The sequence below is a fragment of the Haemorhous mexicanus genome, chromosome 6, assembly GCF_027477595.1.
Source record: "Haemorhous mexicanus isolate bHaeMex1 chromosome 6, bHaeMex1.pri, whole genome shotgun sequence".
In the NCBI taxonomy this organism is placed as follows: domain Eukaryota; kingdom Metazoa; phylum Chordata; class Aves; order Passeriformes; family Fringillidae; genus Haemorhous; species Haemorhous mexicanus.
The window spans coordinates 59,562,383-59,583,606 of record NC_082346.1 but is presented as its reverse complement, the minus strand read 5'-3'; the positions used below and the strand labels follow the sequence as shown (position 1 = coordinate 59,583,606).

Sequence of the window (21,224 nt, the reverse complement as noted above, 5' to 3'; positions counted from 1 at the left end):
CCAGAATACTTCCCTTTGATGTTTTCCGTGGAAACAAAGGATTTTGTTTCAAGTCAGACTGAACTGTGTCAGTCTGGCCTGTCAGGGTGGGGTTTGGGGGATGCAGTGCAGGGCTGCAGCAGCTTCCCCCACCAGAGGGGTTCTTCCATACCCATCTGAGCTGTGGCCCACCAACCCGCAAAGGAGAGCTAATTCATGGTAAACTGAAAGACAAAAGGTAGGTAAATGTGCAATTCATTTCTGAAGTATCACCTGAGTTGAGGAGTGATACAGCTGCCCTGATGTAAAGCCATGAGTATCTGCCTCAAGAATCACAGCACAGATTTTGTGTGTTTTGCCCTAGATCGACCTCCGGGATGATCCCAAAACTTTGGCGCGGCTGCTGTACATGAAGGAGAAACCACTCACCTATGAGCACGGAGTGAAGCTGGCCAAGGAGGTAACAGCTTCTTCTGGTGCCTCATGAGGCTGACTGATCACAGCTTTCCTCTGGGTTTCTTTCCTTCAAGGGTCCCCCAAGGCCCCTTGGCCCCAGACAGAGATTGGAGCCTCTGTTCAAACAGGCTGGACCCAGGCACACCTTGTGACCCCTGAACCTGCACTTCTGCTGCAGAACCAGCTGGAACATAGAATATCCTGAGTGGGAAGGGACCCAAAAGGGTCAATGAGTCCAATTCCTGCGCATGCACATGACAACCTCAAAAATCACACCATGTGTCAGAGAGAATGGCCCAAACACTTCTGATCTCTGGCAGGCGCCATGACCAAGCTCTAAGAAAAGCATGGAGGAACACAGGTGGCAAAGGGGCATCACAGCAGATTTTACTGCCTGTTATATCGTGTTTCTTGCTCAGGGTTCTGCCAGGAGATGCATGTGGCAAACCCCTCTTTGCTGTCAAGCCACCTCCTATCAAACTCCTCCCTATCCCTTACAAAAGCACAGACAACTGGATTCCCACTTATTCATTGCACTGCAGGCAGCAGAGAAGGTGCTCCCAAAGCTTCTGTGAGACTGTACATTTCTCCTGGAAAGGCAGGGGGTTAGAAGCACTCCCCAAGCCCTGGGGTGCAGGATTCTGGATCCTGGCCTTGTCCTCCTATGCTGTAGGTGCTATTACTGTCCCTGGCACTAAAATCAGAGCATCCACGAGCAGAACAAGCTGAATAAGCCACAAGGCTGCTGAATAAGCTGAGGCTGCTTTCCCAGGCTTCTGTGGGTGTTTGTGTCATGCCAGCATACCCTGGAGACTCCTATCTCAGAATGATGCTTCCCCATTCCCAGAAGCCAGCTGGAAGCCCTCTCCAGGTAGCAGCTTCCTGGGACTGGCAGAGGCAGGACACAAGAGTGACAGCTCAGGGGAGCAGAGCCCAGTGTGTGAAGGGTCCAACTCCAACCCAGCATTTCCTCAGAAGCCTCCCCAGGTGCACAGGCAGGAGGCCAAGCCCCTGGTCCAGCCCTCAAACATGGGTTCAGCCCCCCTCTCTCTGGAGGGTTGTGCAGAGAATTCCTGCAGCCTTTCACCCCCAAGTGGTGAGATACTCATGTTGATGCTGATTCCTCAGGATGGCCACATGAGCTTGTCCCTTCACCCCAGATACAGCCAAATACAAAACAGAGATATGGTCTGACCCCTTTCTAAATGTAGAAAGATGCTGAAACAGCATCACTCTGTGTCTCCCAACAGTGGATACTCACTCTCATTTTCCCTCCTCTCTTTCAGATCGGAGCCCAGTGCTATCTGGAGTGCTCAGCACTCACACAGAAAGGCCTTAAGACTGTCTTTGATGAGGCAATCATGACCATTTTCCACCCCAAGAAGAAGAAGAAGCGCTGTGCAAAGTGCCACAGGTGCTGCACCCTTGTGTGACGTCCCCTGGGAAGCAGAGCCAGCTGAGTTCAGTGAAACCAAGCAGGTTAGAAAGGCAATGAAGGTCACACACAATTGAAACGGGGAGCATGAGAAGAAAAGGGTCCTTCTTACCCAAATATAGGAGCTCTCCATGCTGTGAAACCTCCAAGCTGTATCACCCTTGGCCATCTCCTGTCTCTGTGCTTTCCTAACCCTCCAGAGCTGTTTGGCAGCCTGTTCCCAGTGCTGCAGAATACACCAACAGAAACCAGGATGCCTGCTTGGCTCCCCACCTTAGGAATAAGGTGAAGGTGGCTTGTGACAAAAAAAAAGAGCTAAAGACAGCAAAAGAAACAGGAGAAACTCCTTTTGTGGCCTTAAGTAAGAATTGATCAAAATTAGGAATTTGTAGTCCTTAGGAATTGAATCTGAATTGACTGAAAGCACATGGAGATCTGTAGAAATCTAATATGTAAGATATACACTATAGGTAAGATATACTTTAAAATTGCTTTTCTTTTCTAAGACTTGCTAGTTCAGGAGATACTTTAGTTTGTTCAAACCACATGAAAGCAAAGGTGGAGTGATTGCAGTTTATTTTCACTTAATGGTGAAACTTCACAGCATCAGGTTGTTGCTGCACCCAAGCTATCAAAATGGATCAACATTTACCTCCAGACTCAAGGAATGTTCTTACAACTAAAAAAAAAAAAATGCAAATAACTGTATTTTTACAGAAGAATGTTCAGGCTGAGCCATGTTTCCTTAAGCTGGGAAAGGAAGTACAGAGTTGTAGCATTAATGTACTGAAACAAAGAAATTCTGCCACCAAAGAATGTTGCCCTAGACATGAAATAGCAGCATGGAACAATATCTCTACCAAGTGAGAACAAGAACGAGACACATTGCCATGGCAACTGAGAATTTACCTTTACAGATCAGCTGGATTTCTACATCTCACCCAACAGCCAAGAATAGAAAAAAAAAAAAAATCAAGCCAAAGGTCATACCAACTTTAAGTGCTTTGGGGTGATCCAACTGCCTTAAAATTATCCTTTTTTTATGAAGTATTTCTGTAAAAAACCTCATCAAAGTGGAGTTGTGAACTTGTTGACTTTTTGTAGCCTCCCTCCTCCCATTCGTTTCTTCTCTCCCTGCTCCCATTTTTCCATCTCCACAGAGAGTGCTGTTCCATAGTGTGGCTGAGGTCCTCAGGAGTGGACTTTTCCACGAGTGGCAGCTGATGGGCTGCAGTCAACAGCATGGAGATGGGAAGCCCAGCCCACAGGGGAAGGGAAGCTCCTGTGACCTCCCCTTGCAGCTGGGGAAATTGTGCCTTGTGATTCAAGCCTCTCCCAGGACCCTGCAGCTTTGCACTTCACAGCACACAGACACTCAGAGGTGAACTCAAGGGTGTCTTGTTACTTGCAGCTGCCTCTGAGTACCCTGGCAGTGCCACAAATCTGTCTTGTCCTGGATTTCATTCCCCAAGCAGGAAATCCCAGCACCAGCACACAAGTTTGAAGATGTAACTCCTTGCAGAAGCTGTGTCTGTAGCCAATGTGTCCAGGAGTGCCAGGAGGGAGGAAGTGACAGCAGTAGGACAACAGCCCCAGCCAGGGGGCACAGGCCCTGCTCCCCTCTGCACCCCATCCCAGGAGACTGGCAGCCCTCTCCCCTTGGGAAGCACAATGTCCTGACTGAGAACACACCTGCCACCAGACAAGCCAGGCAGCTCCAGACCTGCTTTTGGCCAGAGTGTCTGCAGCAGGACATGGGAACAGCACCCAGGCCACATGGAAGGGACCAAGCTTGGTGCAGTGCCCAGTCCTGCATCAGGACCAGGCTCACGGATCTGAGCTCCACCCTCAGCACTAATTCAATTTCCTAAAATTGTAGGATGGTTTGAGTTGGAAGGGACCTCAAAGATCATCTAATTCCAACCCCAGTTTACCATGGACAGTGACAGAAACCAGCTCTGACACCCCAAAACATTTCCAGGTAGAAATCAACAGTTCTCTCTGACCAAAGCCATCAGACTTGAGGCAAATGCTTTGCTCTTTTTTTACCCAGTGGCTTCCACTCACCATCCCTTTCCCCTTGCACACAAACATGGATGAAAACACAGCTGTGCCATATCTGAGATAGACAAATTCCCCTCATTGCTGGTGATTTTTTGTGCATATTTTCTGTTTGGTTTTAATATGTCCCAGGCATGTACTTCAGATGGCCTGGCTACTAAAGGCCAGCTCAGAGTGAGGTGCAGGAGTCCATGCCATGCCACAGAGGTTGTGTCCATCCCCAGGCAGAGCAGTGAGTGTTCACCTCAACAGGACACTGCCTATCAGCTGAACTATAATGTGTAAAAATATATTAGAGTATGAGGAGAACTAGGCATGGATTAAATCAATTATTATTTAGGCTTACAACATGACTAGAAGTCCACTGAAACAACAACAACAACAAAAAGGCCTTGAAGAGATTTCAGGGAAATTATATCTGCACTGTGCTGCCCTTTACTTCAGTGGAAATTAATTAGGATGATTGGTTTAGCTCATGTAGGTTGCTGGAGAGTGATGTATGAGTCTCTGGTGGAAGAAGGTGAAGTCTGGTTTAGCTGAAGCACAATTCAAGGGCTCAGGTTGGAGCTGCCTGGTTTTCTTAGAGCTTCAAAAAATGTGGAAATAGAGGAAATAGAAAATCCAGAGTGACAGCTGAGCTCATCCTAACGTAACAAGCACACTGGAAAAGTGAAATGGAGCACCCTGGCCTGCAGCAGTGAATGCCACAAATAATCTTTTTTTTTTTTTTTTTTGCCTGCCACTGAGTACCAGGGGTGATTGTTAATCTTAATGGAATGGCACAGGATTGGCAGTAAAATCAAAAATCAAGCGGGAAGTTGTAGCATTAATGTAACTGCAGTGGTTTGAGGGAAATAAACTACAAAACATATGGTGAAGGAGAAGCTAAAATGCTGCTGTCCTAATGTGTTAAACTGCAGCATCCTGAGCAAATCCTTGCACAGAGGAAGCAGACAGAAAAGTGTTAATATACATACAAAAAATGCTAAGGCTAAGCAGGGGTTTCCTTGAACTTACAAAATGGAGCATGTCAAGCTTGTGAGGTGGTAAAACTTCAAGTTTTTCAAACTGATTTTGACCAAAATTTGAATTCTGGGAGCTGTAAGAGAGGAACAGTGGTTACAATCCACTGAGAAATGGCCTCTGCACTCAATTTATTTTAATTTTCCTTCCAGCAAAAATAAATGTTTTTTGAAAAGCCATGTTTAATGCAGGTCCCATAGACATTATTCCTGTGTTAGGATATGTACACACACCTGTCCCTGAAATGTGGCAATTTCTCCAGGATCTGCCCTGTTACACTATTTTTGTGGGGAGGCAGGGACAGCACAGGCCAAGAGGCTTTAGAAAGGGATTGTAGGCAGATGTAAGAAGAGTCATTGACTATCTGGCAAGTCATACCTAATGCCTTTTTTAAAAGCAGCAGATGGTGTGTGAAAGGCAGTAAAGCTTATTTTCAGAAAAACCACAACACCAGACATAGTGCAAGTGCAGGCATAAGGCCACAGATATAAACTTCAAGTTATTTTTCAAGCACCATTAGTAATAAGGAAAGAAAATCAATAAAGGACTGCCAGGTGAAAGGAGATGGGTTTACTCACTGTGAGATGAGCTAGAAATCAGATCCCAATTTCACCTTAAAAGGAACATTGTTAAGGAGAGTCATAAAGGTTAGAAACCATCCCTGGAACTTATTTGACAACGTCCCTTTAATGCAGCTGATGTCAAAGCCTTTTCTGACAGACCTGCCTTTGCTAATGGTCTGCTGTCATTTCAAAAGCACTCACAACTTACAGGAAACTTGCTGGATCCTGTAAAACTCATCTCCTTTGGCCTCTTCTGAAACCTTCCTGTTCTACCAAGAGTTCTTAACCTGAAGCTGCAGTTTCAAACAGAGTGCCCAAAGTATTTTCATGCAAACCCCTGTAAGGAGAGATTAGAGTTATTTGAGAGCGATCTCAATTCATCAGAGAGTTGTTACCACATTAAAACCACCTGCAGATGCCTCTGCCCTTCAGAGCCCTGTGAAAACACCAGGAGAGTGGGACAGGGACAGTCCTGCCACTTCCAGGATGACTTGAAGGAGGTCCCACAAAAACTCACAGTTTGTCCTGTGCCTCCCAGAGCTCTGAAACGTTGGGGAGAAGGGAGAAACAAGGCTCTAACCTCACTCAGGTCCATTCTCATTTGTTCAACTGGATATACACCCTGTGTAGGTACAGAAATCACCCCAAGTCCAGTATGACAATCAAAACAATCCTTTCAGCAGCTGACATTGATATTTGTCACCTTTTTTCTCTTTTGAAGCACTCAAAGCATTCAAAATAGACACAGAATTAAATATTGCACTGCATCTTAATATGAAATAAAGTTATTCCAAATACTTTTATTAAAGATACAGATTTTGGCAGTCCTCCTCATACTGAAGAGAATCTCTCTTCACAAGGAACTGTCTCCAAGTTGTTCATGTCTCAGTGCATCCCACTAGTACTGCTCAGGTCATGAGGGAGGTTGATTGGTGATCTGTCCTTGCAGTTTAATTACCAGAAAACCTCTGCCAGCTGCTCTAGTAGTGGTGGCCTGTGTTCTTTTGAATCCCTCCAGGAATGGTAGCCCAATCACTTCCCTGGGCAGCCTATCTCTCCCTTTAATTCATATATGAAAGTTGCCCATCTGCTTTTATACCTTGCTTAGAGCCTGTGACCTTTTCCTGTACCTTTCTTCCCCAAGTGACACAGCGAATACCTCTTCACTCACCACATGGAAACCTCATCTGGATTAAAAATAATTTGCAGTGGCATCAATCTGTCTCAGGCCAGGTTTGTCTAAAAGCACATTTGTCTTCTCCCACAAAGCAATCCATATGCTCACGTTGGCCCAAGGACCATTTGTTAAACAAAGAGGGAGAATGTAGGAATGTGGCTGCACATGCCTTTCTCCATGTATTTTCTTTTTCCCTGAGGAGGACCTGTAATGTTGTTTTATCCTACATTAAAAAGGAAAATCTGGAAATAACAGAACATTTTGTTGGTTCACAACTCTATAGGACTGGAGGAGCATCTGCTGTGACAGGAGGTGAGCGTGGAGTGACCTACGTCAGATAACTTCTAGTCACATTTGAGCTCTTTGCAAAAATGAAGACAAATTTCCACTATGACTGTTTATTTTCCTTCTTGTGAATAAAGACCATCTGAAAGCAGGAAAAAGCCTCCCACTGATTTCGGTAGTGGCTTGTGATCTCAGCTGTCTTCACCTATCAAAACAAAACAGGAACAGAAATATTTTTGCATCAAAAAGTCAGGACAAAATCACCAAGTCATGAATGCAACAGAATCACTTCTGCTTCGGGGGAGAGCTGCAAAATCAGGGCCCAGAGCCACAATTAGTCAGTTTGATCCTAAACCTTAAATTTCATTTTAAGATGTTAAAGGGGCGCCCATAACTAGAACAGCAACAATAAAAAAATCTTCAAATTCTCTTTTCTTTGTTTCAGTTAAAGCTTTCAGAAACAAGGGAACAAAAATCTGTTTTCTTGGGCAGTTCCAGGAGCCACACCATAACAGCAAAAAGAGTCAGAAGCTCATTGTAAGAGGAAAGTTAGTTCAGAAACCCAGAGTAACAAGCAAAAAATCATGTGAATTGCTGTCAGTGGGGAAAAATCTCTTCAACTTTGAAAATATGGATTCCCATCCCTTTTCAGATTGTACAGACTATAATGCAGTGTTTGGCTGCTTCTAACTATAATGGTAGGGTGGGATTTTCAAAGATGCTCTGTGTTGGCTTCATTTCAATTCTCATGAAGGCAATGGAAAATTTCAATCGGGTTTTCCACATAACTAATGTGGAAAATGTTTGAGTCTTTATGTTTCCTCCTTTTCTGACCTTTTATCTTGGCTGACCAAGCTTTGAGCACACAGATACACTGAGCCAGGTCCAAGAATCCTTTATACCTTCTTGCTGCTGGTTAAGGACTCCTGAAAGGCATTGGGGCATCCAAAGACTTTGCTGATCTCACCTTTGGAGGCTGGATCTGAAACACCTCAGTTCAACCACTACAGAGCTGAAGATGAAAGTTACATTTTATTAACAGTGTAATATTCAAGATATATGGTTATCTTTGCTTAAAGACCCTAACCTCATTGCTGTCACTTAATTTCATCTCATGCCATTCGGGACACCAGGTTTGATGTGGTTTTGGTGAAGATCAGTTTGAGCTCTCACAGATACCAGCTCTGATGAGTTTTGACTTTGATTGGAGGTTAATGAATTCAGAGTAAACAGTTGTCACCAGTCTACAGTTTCCAGATCTTCCAATACAACATTTGTTTGTATTGATAACATGCAGAAAAATTTGCCTGATGCCTGTCAAAGTAGTTTGTGGGTAAATCATATCCAGAGTGTGGCTATCATGTCAGTATTTTTCCCCTAAATAGGCAGCTGCTCTAACTGCATCACAGACCTGGCAGGCACTGAACTGCCCTGTCAGCAGGGAGCAAATGAGCCCAAACTCTCCCCAAGCTTGTAAATATTAATTCACTGATAAGCAATAAAAAAAGGTATGTGAGAAGGGAAAGCCACTGGCAAATTCTTCTTCACTCATGAGCAGAAGTGACCCAAGCCCAGGGTGCCAGGTGGGAAATGCTACAGAGGAGGACATGGTGCGGTGGCCCTGATGCCCCAAAAGACATGAATTGAGGCTGGTGAATGGGCTGGGAGGTGCCTCTGTGGAGTCACACCTGGGTACCTGGGGCTCAGCAGCACCTCGAGACTGGGAGGACTTCAAAGAAGGCTGCAGGGAGGAGCAGGGAGATGGAGTGTGAGGACAACTGAATCCAGTTTAATGTGTCATGATGTTGATGCACTTCTACAAATGCAAAAATTTCACTGCACAGAGATTCTCTGCTCCTCAAGAACACAAAGACAAGGACATTTCATTCCTTTCTTTTTGTGCTTACTTAATAGTAATATTTAAAATTATTCCTTAAGAAATGCTTAAAACTAACAGTTCAACAAGTTATTCTGATTGAATTTGTGAAGTAGATGTAATGACCTCAACACAAATCAGGACCTTACTCATCACCAGTCAGGTTTTAGCCAGTTAGGAGAAAGAGTCACTTTCTTGATGTGAGCAACTTAATTTTTCTCAAAAGTTGCTGTGTGCAATATTGCTGGAATATGGGATTGGTGAAACCAAAGGATGGGCACTAAAAGAGTATGTCTGACTTTTGAGTGGTATGCCTTTTTCCAAAGATTAACCAAATCTTCAGAATTCAAAGCAAAACAATTTCAAACCAAGGAAATTCCGTTTTCAAGCAAATGTGTTCTGCATAGTTTAAAAATCATGTAAACATTATTAATTTCCTATTTACAGCACATAATTCTGTACTCTTTTGTTTATCATCTTTTAAACATGTAATTACTGTATATTGTAATGCACAATAATATCATTTATTGTACATAGTTTATTTTAACAAAATAAATGCGTTTCAAAGTATTTTGACAGCATCCTTTTGGGGAGGTGTGCTGCTGTGCTTATTTTCCCAGATGCTAATCACATGCACCTTGCAGGACTTTTCAGGTAGAAAAAACACCTACCAACATATTGGCAAGGAAGATGATGAGCTGTGCACCCTGTGGTCCAGCAGCCAGGGCAGGTAGTGTCAGGAGGGAAAGTGAAAGGCTTATGGTGATGAAGAATTTATATGAGGAAAGACAGCCCTGATGGTCTGGAAATAAGAATATGACTGGCTCCAGTCTTCCAGGGATTCAGTGCAGAGATGTGGATCTTGTTTTTTTTAAAAATAACAAAATAAATTACCAAAAATTTTTAAAAGTGCCTTCGTTGCCCAGCTGTTCATTAAAATTCGTTTCAAGACCAGAAGCAATCTCATTGACTAGCTGGTCTGGTCTTCAGGTTAAGCCTAGAAATCCCAGCATTCCTGAACAACATCCCTCATCTTGGTTGGACCAAAGCAAGTTTTACCAGAGGAAGGCTCTTTTCATGTTCCTGCAGCTTGTGAACCTCAGCAGGTTTAACTAGCCCTGCCTGCAGCACTTGCAGAGAAAAGACAAAGCATATCAAGGTTTATTCCTAATAAAGAGGAACTGCAGCCCAAATCCCTGGCTGCTATAAATGGATACATCCTCAGAGGAGCCAGGACAATCCAAGAGCATACAGCCTGGAATATATTTTATTCACCTTCCCCAGAGGAAGGTGGCATTACTCACCAGACTTTCCATGGTCTGATTTTATCTGGGAAGAAGTGGCACGGAGGACCCACATGTCTGGGGTTAACTGCAATGTGCCAAAGGAATCCCCCAGAGCAGAAAATTCCTAAATTGCTGCCAGATGAGGCTGTGTGGATGTAGCCAAGGGAAGGATGGAGCCATGCAGCCCTGATGCTTCCACATTTCCCTGAATACCCATGGCTGGCTACACTCCCCAGCAGGATTTTGAGTGAGACAGGCTTTGCTCTGTGCCTGGGTGCTGGTTCCAGTGTTTTCATGTGACTACAATGAGAGCAGGAGGCAGCAGCTTTTCCCATCTCCCAAAGAGAAATCCAGTCAGTGTAGGGAACACCCATCCAGGGAGGCATCCTGCCCTCCCTCTCATGGCAACTCAGCTCTGTATGGGGTAAATACACGGATTTCTGGCATGGTCATCGGGGCTGGGCACACCAGCTGCAGGGGAGCTGAGAGTGGACTGCTGTGAATGTCATGGAACAGGAGGGCATTTTGACAAATCAAAGCACTGCACAGCAGTGACCACTGCTGTTCAGGTTCAATGAGCTACAATAAACCTATTCATGTCTACAATAAACCTATTAATTTCTATTTATCCTGAAGGCACTGAGTGCACTGCAGGATACAGATGTGACTGGGCACAAGGGGCCTCACAGCCCATATACTGCAGAACCCACTGTAGAGAGGAAAAAATCATCTGCAGCATCATTCACAGTGTCCAAAAGGGAAACTGAGGCACAAAGAAATCCACTGCTTTTCATGGGACAGAGAATGCCTGACGTGTCACTGCCCTTTGTGACAAACACTCCTTGCCAAAGACAGACAAGCTGTTCAACTGCTTTGGGCAGGTTGGGTGGTGACATCTAAATCAATGGCTTTTAAAGAGCATTAAAATGCTCCCAAGGAGGGGACATTTGTCTGGGAAGAAGCTTCTCATGCTCTGAAATGTGTGGGCTGTGTTGGCTGCTTCCAAATTCTGGGCAGGACGTTCCACCCCAGCTGCAGCATTAAGGATGTGAAAACTAAAGACCTGGTCACAGGTTGTGACAGGACAAGGAGTAATGGTTTTAAACAAAAAGAGGGCTGATTTATACAAGAAGCTTTTTACAGTGAGGATGGTGAAACACTGGCTAGAGAAGTGGGGGATGTCCCATCCCTGGAAACATTGCAGGTGAGGTAGGACAGGGCTCTGAGGAATCTGGTCTAGTGGAAGAACATTCCTGCTCTTTGCAGACAGGCTGGACTAGAAACAACTCGAACTATTCTGTAATTTTACGTATTAAAAATTATATGAATTTAACAGAATTAAGACCTACTCATGTAATGACTTCTGGGGGAAAAGTTCCACATTTGCAATCTGGTGTTGATTGGACTTCTGTCACTCAGGGCAGATTTACAGCATCTCTTTTGCTCTCCTCCTTGAAAGATCATCTCATTTTGCTGACTTGGTTTCAGTCAGTACATCCTTCCCACCTCCCCCTTCTGTTCCCCAGGCTGGCTGCCTCAGTCAAAACCCTTTTCCCACCCTGCAGTGTTTTGCTCTGATCACTTGCTGAGGTTTCTACTGTCTCACCGTGTCCGAGTACAGCCCTGATTTCCTGCTGGCTGCAAAGGAAGGAAGTTTGCCACTTTCTAACTCTGCCTCTAATCCTGAGACTGAAGCACAGCCAGACTCCATCAGAGAAATTCAGTGAAGGAAATGACTTCACACCGAGGAGATGTTTTGCAGGTGTTCACAGCTCTGGTAAAGAGTTTGCAGGAGCTTATAGATATTCTATGTGAGAAATCTCTACACAGAGAAAAGGAGGGACACATTGCTTGAAATTGCTTTCATGCTACAGTTTTGGGGTTTATTAAGGACACAAAACAATTTGCAGGTTTCCCATACTAACTGTAATGCCAATTGACAGTATCAGAGGGATTGTGAGGTGCAATTTGAAACAAAACATGAGGACTTTTTAAAGGGTAGTTAAACTCTCCATCAGCAAAAAAACCTGCTCCTGATGCTGTTGGACATAGTAGTCTCTATTCAGAACTACAGAAGGTAGGGTGATCTTCCTACTCAGTCATAGTACAGATTTTACAGATTAAAAAAAATTATATCAACCAATAAATTACTGTCTGAGTGTGGATAGGACACCTGGGGTAGTTTCAAGCATGCATCCCTGTAAATGAAGGTGACTGCTTTCAGGAGACAAGGCACTGAGTGGGGGGAGACAGGTGCAGGTATTACTCTGAGCAGCAATTCTCTCCTAATGGCTATCTGAGAAGGTGTCTTTGTTTTGTGAGCTCCTTTGGGCCTCTCCCACTTGGCAAATCTTCCTTCGTTCACTTTATTTCCCATTTTGCCCAGGGGAGAAATGAGGGATGAATGTGTGTCCTCCTGCAGGTGGGAACCAGGTAACAAAGGCACTTGTGTGGCTGTGGTCACAGGGGGCTCTTGTGGCAGCTCCCAGGTGTCCCCCTCGTTTGTAAAGAGTGGATCTGAGGAGGTGCAAACTGTCCTATGTGCTGGACTTTTCTCACCCACCATTACTGGACACTGCACAGCTTTCCTGCACACACATCTGGCGGTCCCCCAGCTCTGTGTGCACCCTCAGAGGAGCAGGTTTCAGGGAGCTGTGGGAACACCCTTCCTTAGCTCCCTCTTTCCCACCACCTCAGCCAGGGGCTCACTGAAACCAAACCAAGATCGTTGCGTTTTGGCTTGGCCCCTCTGACTCTGGAAATTGTCAGGAGAGATGCCTTGGGCTCTGCAGAGTCTCACCATGTGAAGCCATTTCCCCTCCAATCCCTGGACAAAAGCAGATGGTTCTGCACATAATGTGTATCTATCTTTTTTTTCTTATTTTCAGGAACTGTCCCTTGTGAGGTAAGTTTTTTGGGTTTTTTTCAACAAAATAGTTCCAATAAAGCAAAGCACTGAAATACATGCTCAGCTGTAAAAGTCCACTGATATTAAGCAAAACACTTAATCACGAGCTTAAGTCCTTGGCTGAGTCAGAGCTGAGTATGCATTCTCCCTAATTTCAAGGTAGTGATCTGAATACTTATTTCCATTTCATTGGCCTTGAGACCTTTTTCTTTGACTGTTATTCCTGAATGACTGCAGGGTAAGATTAACTAATGGGGCTGGGAGGGGGAGGTGGTGGAAGTGTTGGTAACTGCATTTATGTTACTGGGAAGAAACTAAACCCCAGATGAATCAGGCTGTTGTGGAGGAGGCAATGCCTTTGTGGGGTGTTTCCACACCCCAGTGGCTGCTCAGTCCATGTGCACTTTGTGCAGGGAGAAGGGTCACACAGAGTGAAAAGCTGATGAGGAGGAAAGGAAACTGCAACATTTCTTTTTACCATGGGATTTGCTATTGTAAGGCTGTGGGTTTCTACAGCAATAATGCTTTGAGCAGCATGAGGAGAGGGGATTAAGCCCCATCTGCCCAGAGAAGTCAGTGAGCAGCAGCATTACAAGGAGAGATCAAATTCTGGGCTGATTTATACCTTCCAGAATGCTGGAGGTACCAAGGCTATGAAGCTGGGGGAGAATTTGACCCCTCCTTGCCTAAGCTGGGACGGAGGTCAGTAGGTCTCACACTCGGTGGTGGCAGTGGAGCAGATGTCACAGTCACAGCGGATGGCCACCGGGTAGGTGTAGAAGGGGTCCACGTCAGGGGCACACCTGGGCAGCTTCACCGTCACCATCCTGGTCTCGTTGTAGGTGCAGATCCGGTGGTGGGACTCGATGTAAGGAGGCTCCAGGATTGGTTTCTGGAGGGGAGAAATGGTGGCCTCAGGCAAGATGTGCAAGACCAACATCTGGAGCCCCAGTTTCCTCCAGGGGATTTTGTGTGAATAGAGGAGCTACTGGATCAGGTGGAAGGGGCCGTGGAAATAAATTTTAGGCTACATCCTTCAACGCTTGCCTCTTGGAGTCCTGCCATGGAGGGGAGTGGGTGCATGTATGTGTTTCAGTTTGCTTAAAGCATAAACTACCAATTAAAACCTGCTTGAAGGAAGACAAAAGATTACCCCAAAAGTTGTTTTTTAGCAGAGTATGAGTGTTTCGACCAAATGCTACCAAGAGCAGCTGCTTTCTTCCAAGAGCATTGATTTTCCATTAAACACATTCTGCTGGAAACCCTTCATGTGCACAAGCTGCCTAAGAGCAGGGGTACATCCAGGTGCCAAGGGCTGGGGTTTTTTCTCAGCCAGACCAGTCTTCCCTGTCAGGCTGCACTTCCCACAAATCCTAATGGCTGTACACTGTGGGGATAGCTCTCAACACAGAAGCCAGCAGAGAAGTCTTCAATTCCTCTGGAGTAAATCAGCTTGGCCAGAGACCTCAGCCATCAGATGATGGAAGCCTGAAGGCCTTGAAACCCACCCTGCCATTTGGTATCACAGTGATGTTGGTTATGCTGAAAAATCAGTTTCTCCTTAACAGGGGCACCCATTTTCCAAAGACTCCAGGATGGGCAGGACACACAAGAATGGGAGCCCACTGCCTAATGTCTCTCAGCCAGGAGACATTTTAATTTCTTTGCCTCTGCGCTGTGCAAAGAGCCCTCCCTGGGAACCAAAAAAGTGGGAGAGAACAAATACAACATTTCAGCAAGAAGATGTGCAGAAACCTTCCCTCTTACAAAGGCCCATCCAAACACATTGTGGTGCCTTCTGGAAACTGTTGAATCCACAGCCTGGTGCATCCAGCTGAGCTACACCCCAGGGGTACTGCAGTACAGCAGGAGAGGCTGAAAGGTCTGAGCTTGGGAGTAGGGGGAAGCAGGGGTCGAGAGATCCCTCACAGGGACCTTATCCCAGCATGGAATCTGCCACTGGTGGCCTTTCCCCTCATCCCACCAAGTCATGAAGAAGGGGAGTCAAGAGATCCCTCACAGGGACCTTATCCCAGCATGGAATCTGCCACTGGTGGCCTTTCCTCTCATCCCACCAAGTCATGAAGAAGGGGAGTCAAGAGATCCCTCACAGGGACCTTATCCCAGCATGGAATCTGCCACTGGTGGCCTTTCCTCTCATCCCACCAAGTCATGAAGAAGGGGAGTCAGGGTTGGCAAACAGACCCCGCTCCTCCTCTGGTCACTTATGTAGAGTCCTTGTCTTCACGTGGACAAAATCCCTCTGAGGTTTTCTGAATAAACTAAACTGGGATTGGCCCCTTGAGCTTTCCAGTTGCTGAATGGCAGACAGTCAGAAACTTGTTCTCTGACCTGCGTGTGGATGTACTTATGTTCCTTCTTTCTCCCTCTCTACACCCCTAAAACTTAAGCACTTTGTATTTATTCAGGGCTGTGACTTAAAATGGGACCAAATTAGAAACAGACATTATCTTTGGGATCTGCATTTTGGAACAAAATATATTACCCATTAATTGGTAGCTCCATCCTAATCTCCAAGGAATACTTTTTTTTCAAGCTAAGTAATAAAGTCCCCCTCTCCTTAAGTGTTCAAGCTGTAAGAGGCTTTCAGACTGCGTAGTAAGAGCATTACATAAGGGCTTCATTAATATCATCACATGGCTTCCATTGCCCTGTGGGCCAGTGGCAGGAGGGAGGGGACAGCCCACAACAAACGCTGACAGCGCAGCCAGGCGGCCATGGGCACTGGGTGTCATGAGAGGGCTTTTCTGGGGGGCAGACACCAGCCAGGGGTGTCCCTGTGGCACAGCCTCACCTCCCAGGTCTCGCAGCGTCCCCAGCAGGCGTCCGTGGTGACCCGGAGCCCGCGGCAGCCGGGTTTCCTGGCCAGGAAGGTGAATTCCCTCACGGCGCAGCCCACGAACGTCCGCAGGTCCAGGCCCGAGGCCGCGGCGGCGGCGGCGCGGCCGGGCAGCAGCAGGACGAGCAGAGCTCCGGGGATCAGCCAGGGCAGCTTCATGCTGAGGGCAGAGGGGAGAGGAGGGCAGGGTTGGGAGAGCCAGCACAGCCCAGCAGGGCCGCTGCAAGAAGTGCAAGTGGATGGGCTCAGCTGAAGCAGGGGAAGCCCTTCCTCCCTTCAAACCTCATCCTCAGTCAGCCTGGGAGAAGATGGGCAGGTGGAGGAATGAGGGGTCACTACTCCCAGAAGTGGAAAAGCTCAGTAAAAAGGTTTGTCACAGAATGCAGCAGGGTGAAGGCTTTCCCTGCAGAGCAGTGGGAGTTTGCCTGGAAGACATAAATCACCAGCCCATGCTTCAGCCCCACTGAAATCTCCACATTGCAGATTTGTTTTGCAGCATATGCTTTTCTACCACCCTGCTTGGGCTGTCCTGAGCTCATAAAAAGCCAAGAGCTGCACAGATGGGAGCCAAGTATCCCTTGAATTTGTGCTATAATCTCAGCATCTCCCAGAAGCATTACTGGAGAGTAATTGAGTAAAAATAAAGGAAAATAAAAATACTGGAGTATTACCAGTGCCCAGTGCAGTGGACTGGTGCCATTCCTCTCGCAGGGCTGCAGCCAGAGGGGCTGGCTGTCCCTTCAGCACAGCTCACACCCAGCCCAGGCTGCCAAGCCAGTGATCAGAGCTGGGCAGATGGGGGACATGGCCGAGGTTCAGGAACCCTGAACTCCTCACACCTGAGCAGCCCAGTGCTCACCAAACCCTCTGGTACTTGTTGACCTTCTGTCTCAGCAAAGAAAGTGAGCAACCTCTCTGGAACAGCTCTTCTGTCAAAAAAAGAGAGCTGGGAAGTACTCTGAGCCACAAAGTCCATTCTACAATTCACATACTATCACTGCATTTAAATACATCTATCTTAGAAACCCCAGATTTGACAGTGAATTTTGAGAAAGTCATGTACGTCATGGGGCATGGACTGGTGTGTGCTGGCATCTGTCCTCAGCTGGACAGACCAAAATTAAGTGAGCTGGGACTGCCATTTGCCTGGCTGATGGTTGAGTCTCTAGGCTCCTCTTAAACAAAATGATTTAAACTTCCTAAATCAGAGCTTCTGATCAGCACATGATGTTTGCATCATATATGTCACCAGGTATACACTAGAGTCTTACATGTGATTAAAGAGTATGATTATAAATAGCCTTCAACAGGGTAAAAAAATGCTAAAACTCCTTATTTTAAAAAAAAAAATGTATAGCAAAATAGACAAACTTCAGAGCAAATCAAACATTTATCCTTTGCCACTTTAGCAAATCCTGCTGCTTTATTCATGAGCCAGAGCCATGACAGGGAGCAAACACAGACATGCACTCACCTAACTTGTTGGAGTCAGAATTTCTTTTGCAGTTTTAAATTGCAGATGGTGTTTCAGGATGTCAGAGTGAGCAGCAGGAGACCTGTGCTGCAATCTCTGTCAGCTTTGTGACCAGTAGGTCTCCCCAGCAGCTGCTACTGGGATGTCTAATTGCTCAAATTTATAGAAAGGGTCTTGTCAATCAAGGCAGATCCTTACTTGTACCACCCAAGGCATCAAAGCCATTGACTGTAAAGCAAGACTCCATTTTCCAGCTGTGATTAGCTTCAAGGGACTTATTGTTTTTGCAAGTTATTGTTTCATAATCTGATCAAAAAAGGAGTATCTCGGTGAGTGAAATTATGAGCAGGCACTGGGGCAAAATGGATCTTCTTTTCCATAATGGAATGTCAACACCTTTGTGAAGGAATTGGAAGCTGGCTCTGAAATTATCATTACCCCTCTAATTTACAATCCCTAAATAAATATCCTCAAGGGAGACTTCTCAGATGCTTGTACAAAAAATTGCCTGGATTTTTGTCAGCTGCAGAAGATCTTTTTTTACTTGACTTCTTTGTACAAGCAAGGGCAAGGGATGGGGGGAGGAGGTGTGAGCTTACAGGGAAAGTGTTCTTCTCTTGGTGAGCTAGGCAGCTGAAACACAGGTAAGTTCCACTGTGAAAGGAAATTTAGAAATCATTGTCCTCTGCCTTCACTGTGCAAACCCAATTCTCAGCTGTCCACAGGACAGGGAGCAGCTGAGGAAGTTGGTTCTGTGAAAAACTTGCTGGTCAGTGAGTTCATAAAAGATGAGCGGGAGAAAGAAGTGCAGCCATAAGCTCACACAGTGGCCTGGAAAAAGTCACCTCCCTTCCTTTCCACCATGAATGGACAGTGACTCCCAGCTCCGGGACCCAGAACAATCCAGAAAAGACAGGGCAAGTGTCAGGGATTATGGACCCCACAGGATGATGCTGTGTTTTAGAGGGAACAAAATAAGTAGAGAGCAAAAAAAGAGTAGAGGAAAAAACCACAACAACCAAGCAAAACAGTATCTGTTGATGTCCAGAACATGCATCTTATCAAATATGAATCAGTGATAACTATGAGCTTGTTAATTTACTTTACAAATATCCCATACATACTTCTGATGGATTGCATTCAGGCTTTCTGTAGTATGAGCTCTAGAAAACACAAACTGCCATTGAGGAAATGAGATATTGAATCGTTCAGGACCAAACAAGGTACACCACAAGGGTGCTCTCCCTTTTTCAGGGTAAATAACCCATGGCTCAAGGTCCTTGTTTCACTGCCAGGGTCAGCAGCCCACATTTGGTGCAGCAGCAGAGCTCCCACTTGTTCTCAGAGCCCTGGGAACCCCAGAGCACTTGCTGAGTTTCATTATTCAGCTTGGAGCAGCCACACAAGCTGGAATGTAAAAGGCTGGTTATTTACTCTCAAGGTCTACCTTTTCTGTCTAAATTAGGAAACAGTGATTGGAACAAGTGAAAGAGGGAAGGGACTGTTTGAAAAACAGAAAAGCAGCAGGCATTTAGTGCTATTGCCATCATGACATGGGAAACAACTGTTTCAAATAATTCACTTTACAGACACCAAAGTAATAAAAAAAAAGAAGGAACAGAATTTTAAATTAAAATTTTAAAAAGTTAGGAGGGAGGGATTATTTAAACTCTATCCAAATATTCGCCCTCATAATTGTACCAAATCTCACTGGCAGTAAATGACTCCAGATTCAAGTGAAGGGTGATCAGGTGAGATTTTGGAGGTGGGATGTTGAATGAAGGGGTTATAAATGTCTCCATCAGATCACCAGACAATGTCCCAGACACCTTTTTCCACCACTGAAACCAACAGGGAAAGCAGGAAGTTCAAAGACAAATCACAAGTCAAGAGGATCAGCCCAAGTCCTGTCACTGATCTAAAATGATCACTTTCCACTAAAATAACCCTAAAACTACTTTTCTGTAATTTTCACTGACCAAAAATAAAGCTAGAAAATAAACTTCTAAAGCTTTTCCAAAAATATGCAGTTTAAAAGTTCCTGACTTATGGGGAAAGCATGTAAAAGTAAAAATACTGAGCTTAAGTCCTCTTTATTTGATTCTGGAAATGTACCAGCAAAAATGAGCCCAAGATTAGAGACAGGTACAGGAAATACGTGCCAGATGGCAGATGAACCAGCTTTGACAGATCCCTCTTCTTCTATGGATTAAAAAACCAGGTGCTGGAGTTTTTGTGTAATTCAGCTTGGTTTCAGTGACTCCAGCTAAGATCCTGTTCTGTCATCTCCATTTGTACAGAATGGCCTCTTAGAGTGGAACAAAAGAGAAATTGCAGACTCTCACTTATTCTGTCTCTAGAAAATCCTGTCTGTTTGTGGGACAGACACCAGTTCCTGAAGGATTTGTGTTGTGTTGTGTGAAAAGCCTAAGTGCTGACTTTTTCCCATGCAGAGTTTTTGCTGTCTTACTGTTCTGTGAGTTTATCTCATTTAAGTTAATCAATAAATATACCAGTAGGATTTCAAGTTGGGTTGATCATGAGAAAGGAGCTGAAATGAGCTATTTAATGAGACTGACCAAGGGAAATACCAATGCTGAGTGGCTGCACACAGTAAGCACTGCACAGAGCCATGTAGGCTGTGGCAGGCCAAAAGAACCTGGGGACCATTCAGGCAAGAGAAGTCAGTGACTGGACAGGAGATATTTAATGCACTGCACACAGCAAGGGTTTGGAAAAGTGGGTGTTAGTTCAAAAGCACCACAGAAGGAGAAATGGGTGAGGAATCAAGGTGGTGTGGGATGGCTGGCCAAGTTCACAGGAGGTGGCACCCAAGAGAGGTTAGTGTTCAGTTTAGAACAGAGTCATAAAACTATCAGGTAGGATACATAGCTATAAATGTTAGATGTAATTTGATGAACTCATGGGAAAAAAATAGCACTAGAATAACTTTTCCCTATACAAGTTAACATCAGATTTTATGTCAATAGGTTGTTTAACCTTTGCTGGTAGTTTTGAAAAAATATAACCTTTATGTCCTGAAAACAGCATTTCAAACAAGTGCATTAAGATTATTTGATCCATCCCCACAGCTGCTGTGTGTTTGTCTTGGAGAGTGACTTTCTGTCATTTTCTGCATTCTGAAAGAAGGCAAAGAGTTGGTTTGTGAAGGGACAGACAAAGCAGGTTTAACCTTGAGAGGGCATAGATGATCTGTAAATGAAAATCAAAGGCAGCAAGTAAAGCTCCTTGAAAGGCTTTGATGGAAACAGTGCCAAGTGCAAGCACAGGGAGCAAAATGCAGCCATCAGGAAATGTGTTCCTGGGCAGGAATGAGATAAATGTGGGCTCTCCCTGCTAACAATGGGACACCAGTCCCCACTGAAGGTCTCGGGCACACAAAGCCACTTCTGCTTTAAAAGACTTTCTGCTCATTTTGCTTCCTGAGCTTAACACAACACAAGCTGGCACCGGCTGAATGAGCATTAGGGGGACAAGAATGCAGTCAGGAAAGAGGATTTCTTGAGGCTGCTATGGCAGTAAATCACACTACACTCAGTACTCGGGGGAATGAGCCCTCTTACAGAGGAGATAAACACTTCTTGCAGCTTGTGGGGGTACCTGTGTTAGGAAAGGCAGAACAGCCCAATGAGCACACCTGTAAAATCCAGCCTGCAGATCTGAAATGCTGGGGAAAAGCTCTGTGCTGACTGCAGCAGAATCCCAGCTGTTTCAGCACAGACACTGCCTCAGCAGCACGGCTGTTATAAGGAATCTGTCAGACACTATTCTTCTCTTCCTTTTCCATCAGACTTGGAAAATGAAGTCCAAGGGTGAAGCT

General features: G+C 45.3%; 2 protein-coding genes across 3 annotated transcripts in view; one reads left to right on the top strand and one right to left on the bottom strand.

Moving 5' to 3' along the window:
- RHOJ (ras homolog family member J) overlaps positions 1 to 9,767 on the top strand; it is a 61,806-nt gene extending 52,039 nt beyond the window's left edge. Inside the window, exons 4-6 of one of the 2 annotated variants that reach the window (XR_009487066.1) lie at positions 344 to 439; positions 1,722 to 3,851; positions 6,978 to 9,767. Coding sequence is in view for 1 of the 2 variants with exons in the window: in XM_059850515.1 (XP_059706498.1) it covers positions 344 to 439; positions 1,722 to 1,868 (243 nt within the window). In the remaining variant the exon portion in view is untranslated. Of the gene's footprint in view, positions 1 to 343; positions 440 to 1,721 lie in introns of both variants that reach the window. The other variant, XM_059850515.1, reaches the window with a different exon arrangement.
- Positions 9,768 to 13,752: 3,985 nt separating this feature from the next.
- GPHB5 (glycoprotein hormone subunit beta 5) lies at positions 13,753 to 16,068 on the bottom strand. Its single transcript, XM_059848192.1, has 2 exons — positions 15,865 to 16,068; positions 13,753 to 13,941 (listed from the first exon to the last, which is right to left on the bottom strand). Exons 1-2 carry the CDS (start codon positions 16,066 to 16,068, stop codon positions 13,753 to 13,755), a joined length of 393 nt encoding a protein of 130 aa, XP_059704175.1.
- Positions 16,069 to 21,224: the final 5,156 nt, after the last annotated feature.

Bases quoted from the DNA above. Each gene is read 5' to 3' on its own strand.
- GPHB5 (XM_059848192.1), bottom strand. From the start codon at position 16,068: ATGAAGCTGCCCTGGCTGATCCCCGGAGCTCTGCTCGTCCTGCTGCTG. The intron at 13,942-15,864 runs GTGAGGCTGTGC...TCTCCCCTCCAG, and splicing joins GACGCTGCGAGACCTGGGAG to AAACCAATCCTGGAGCCTCC.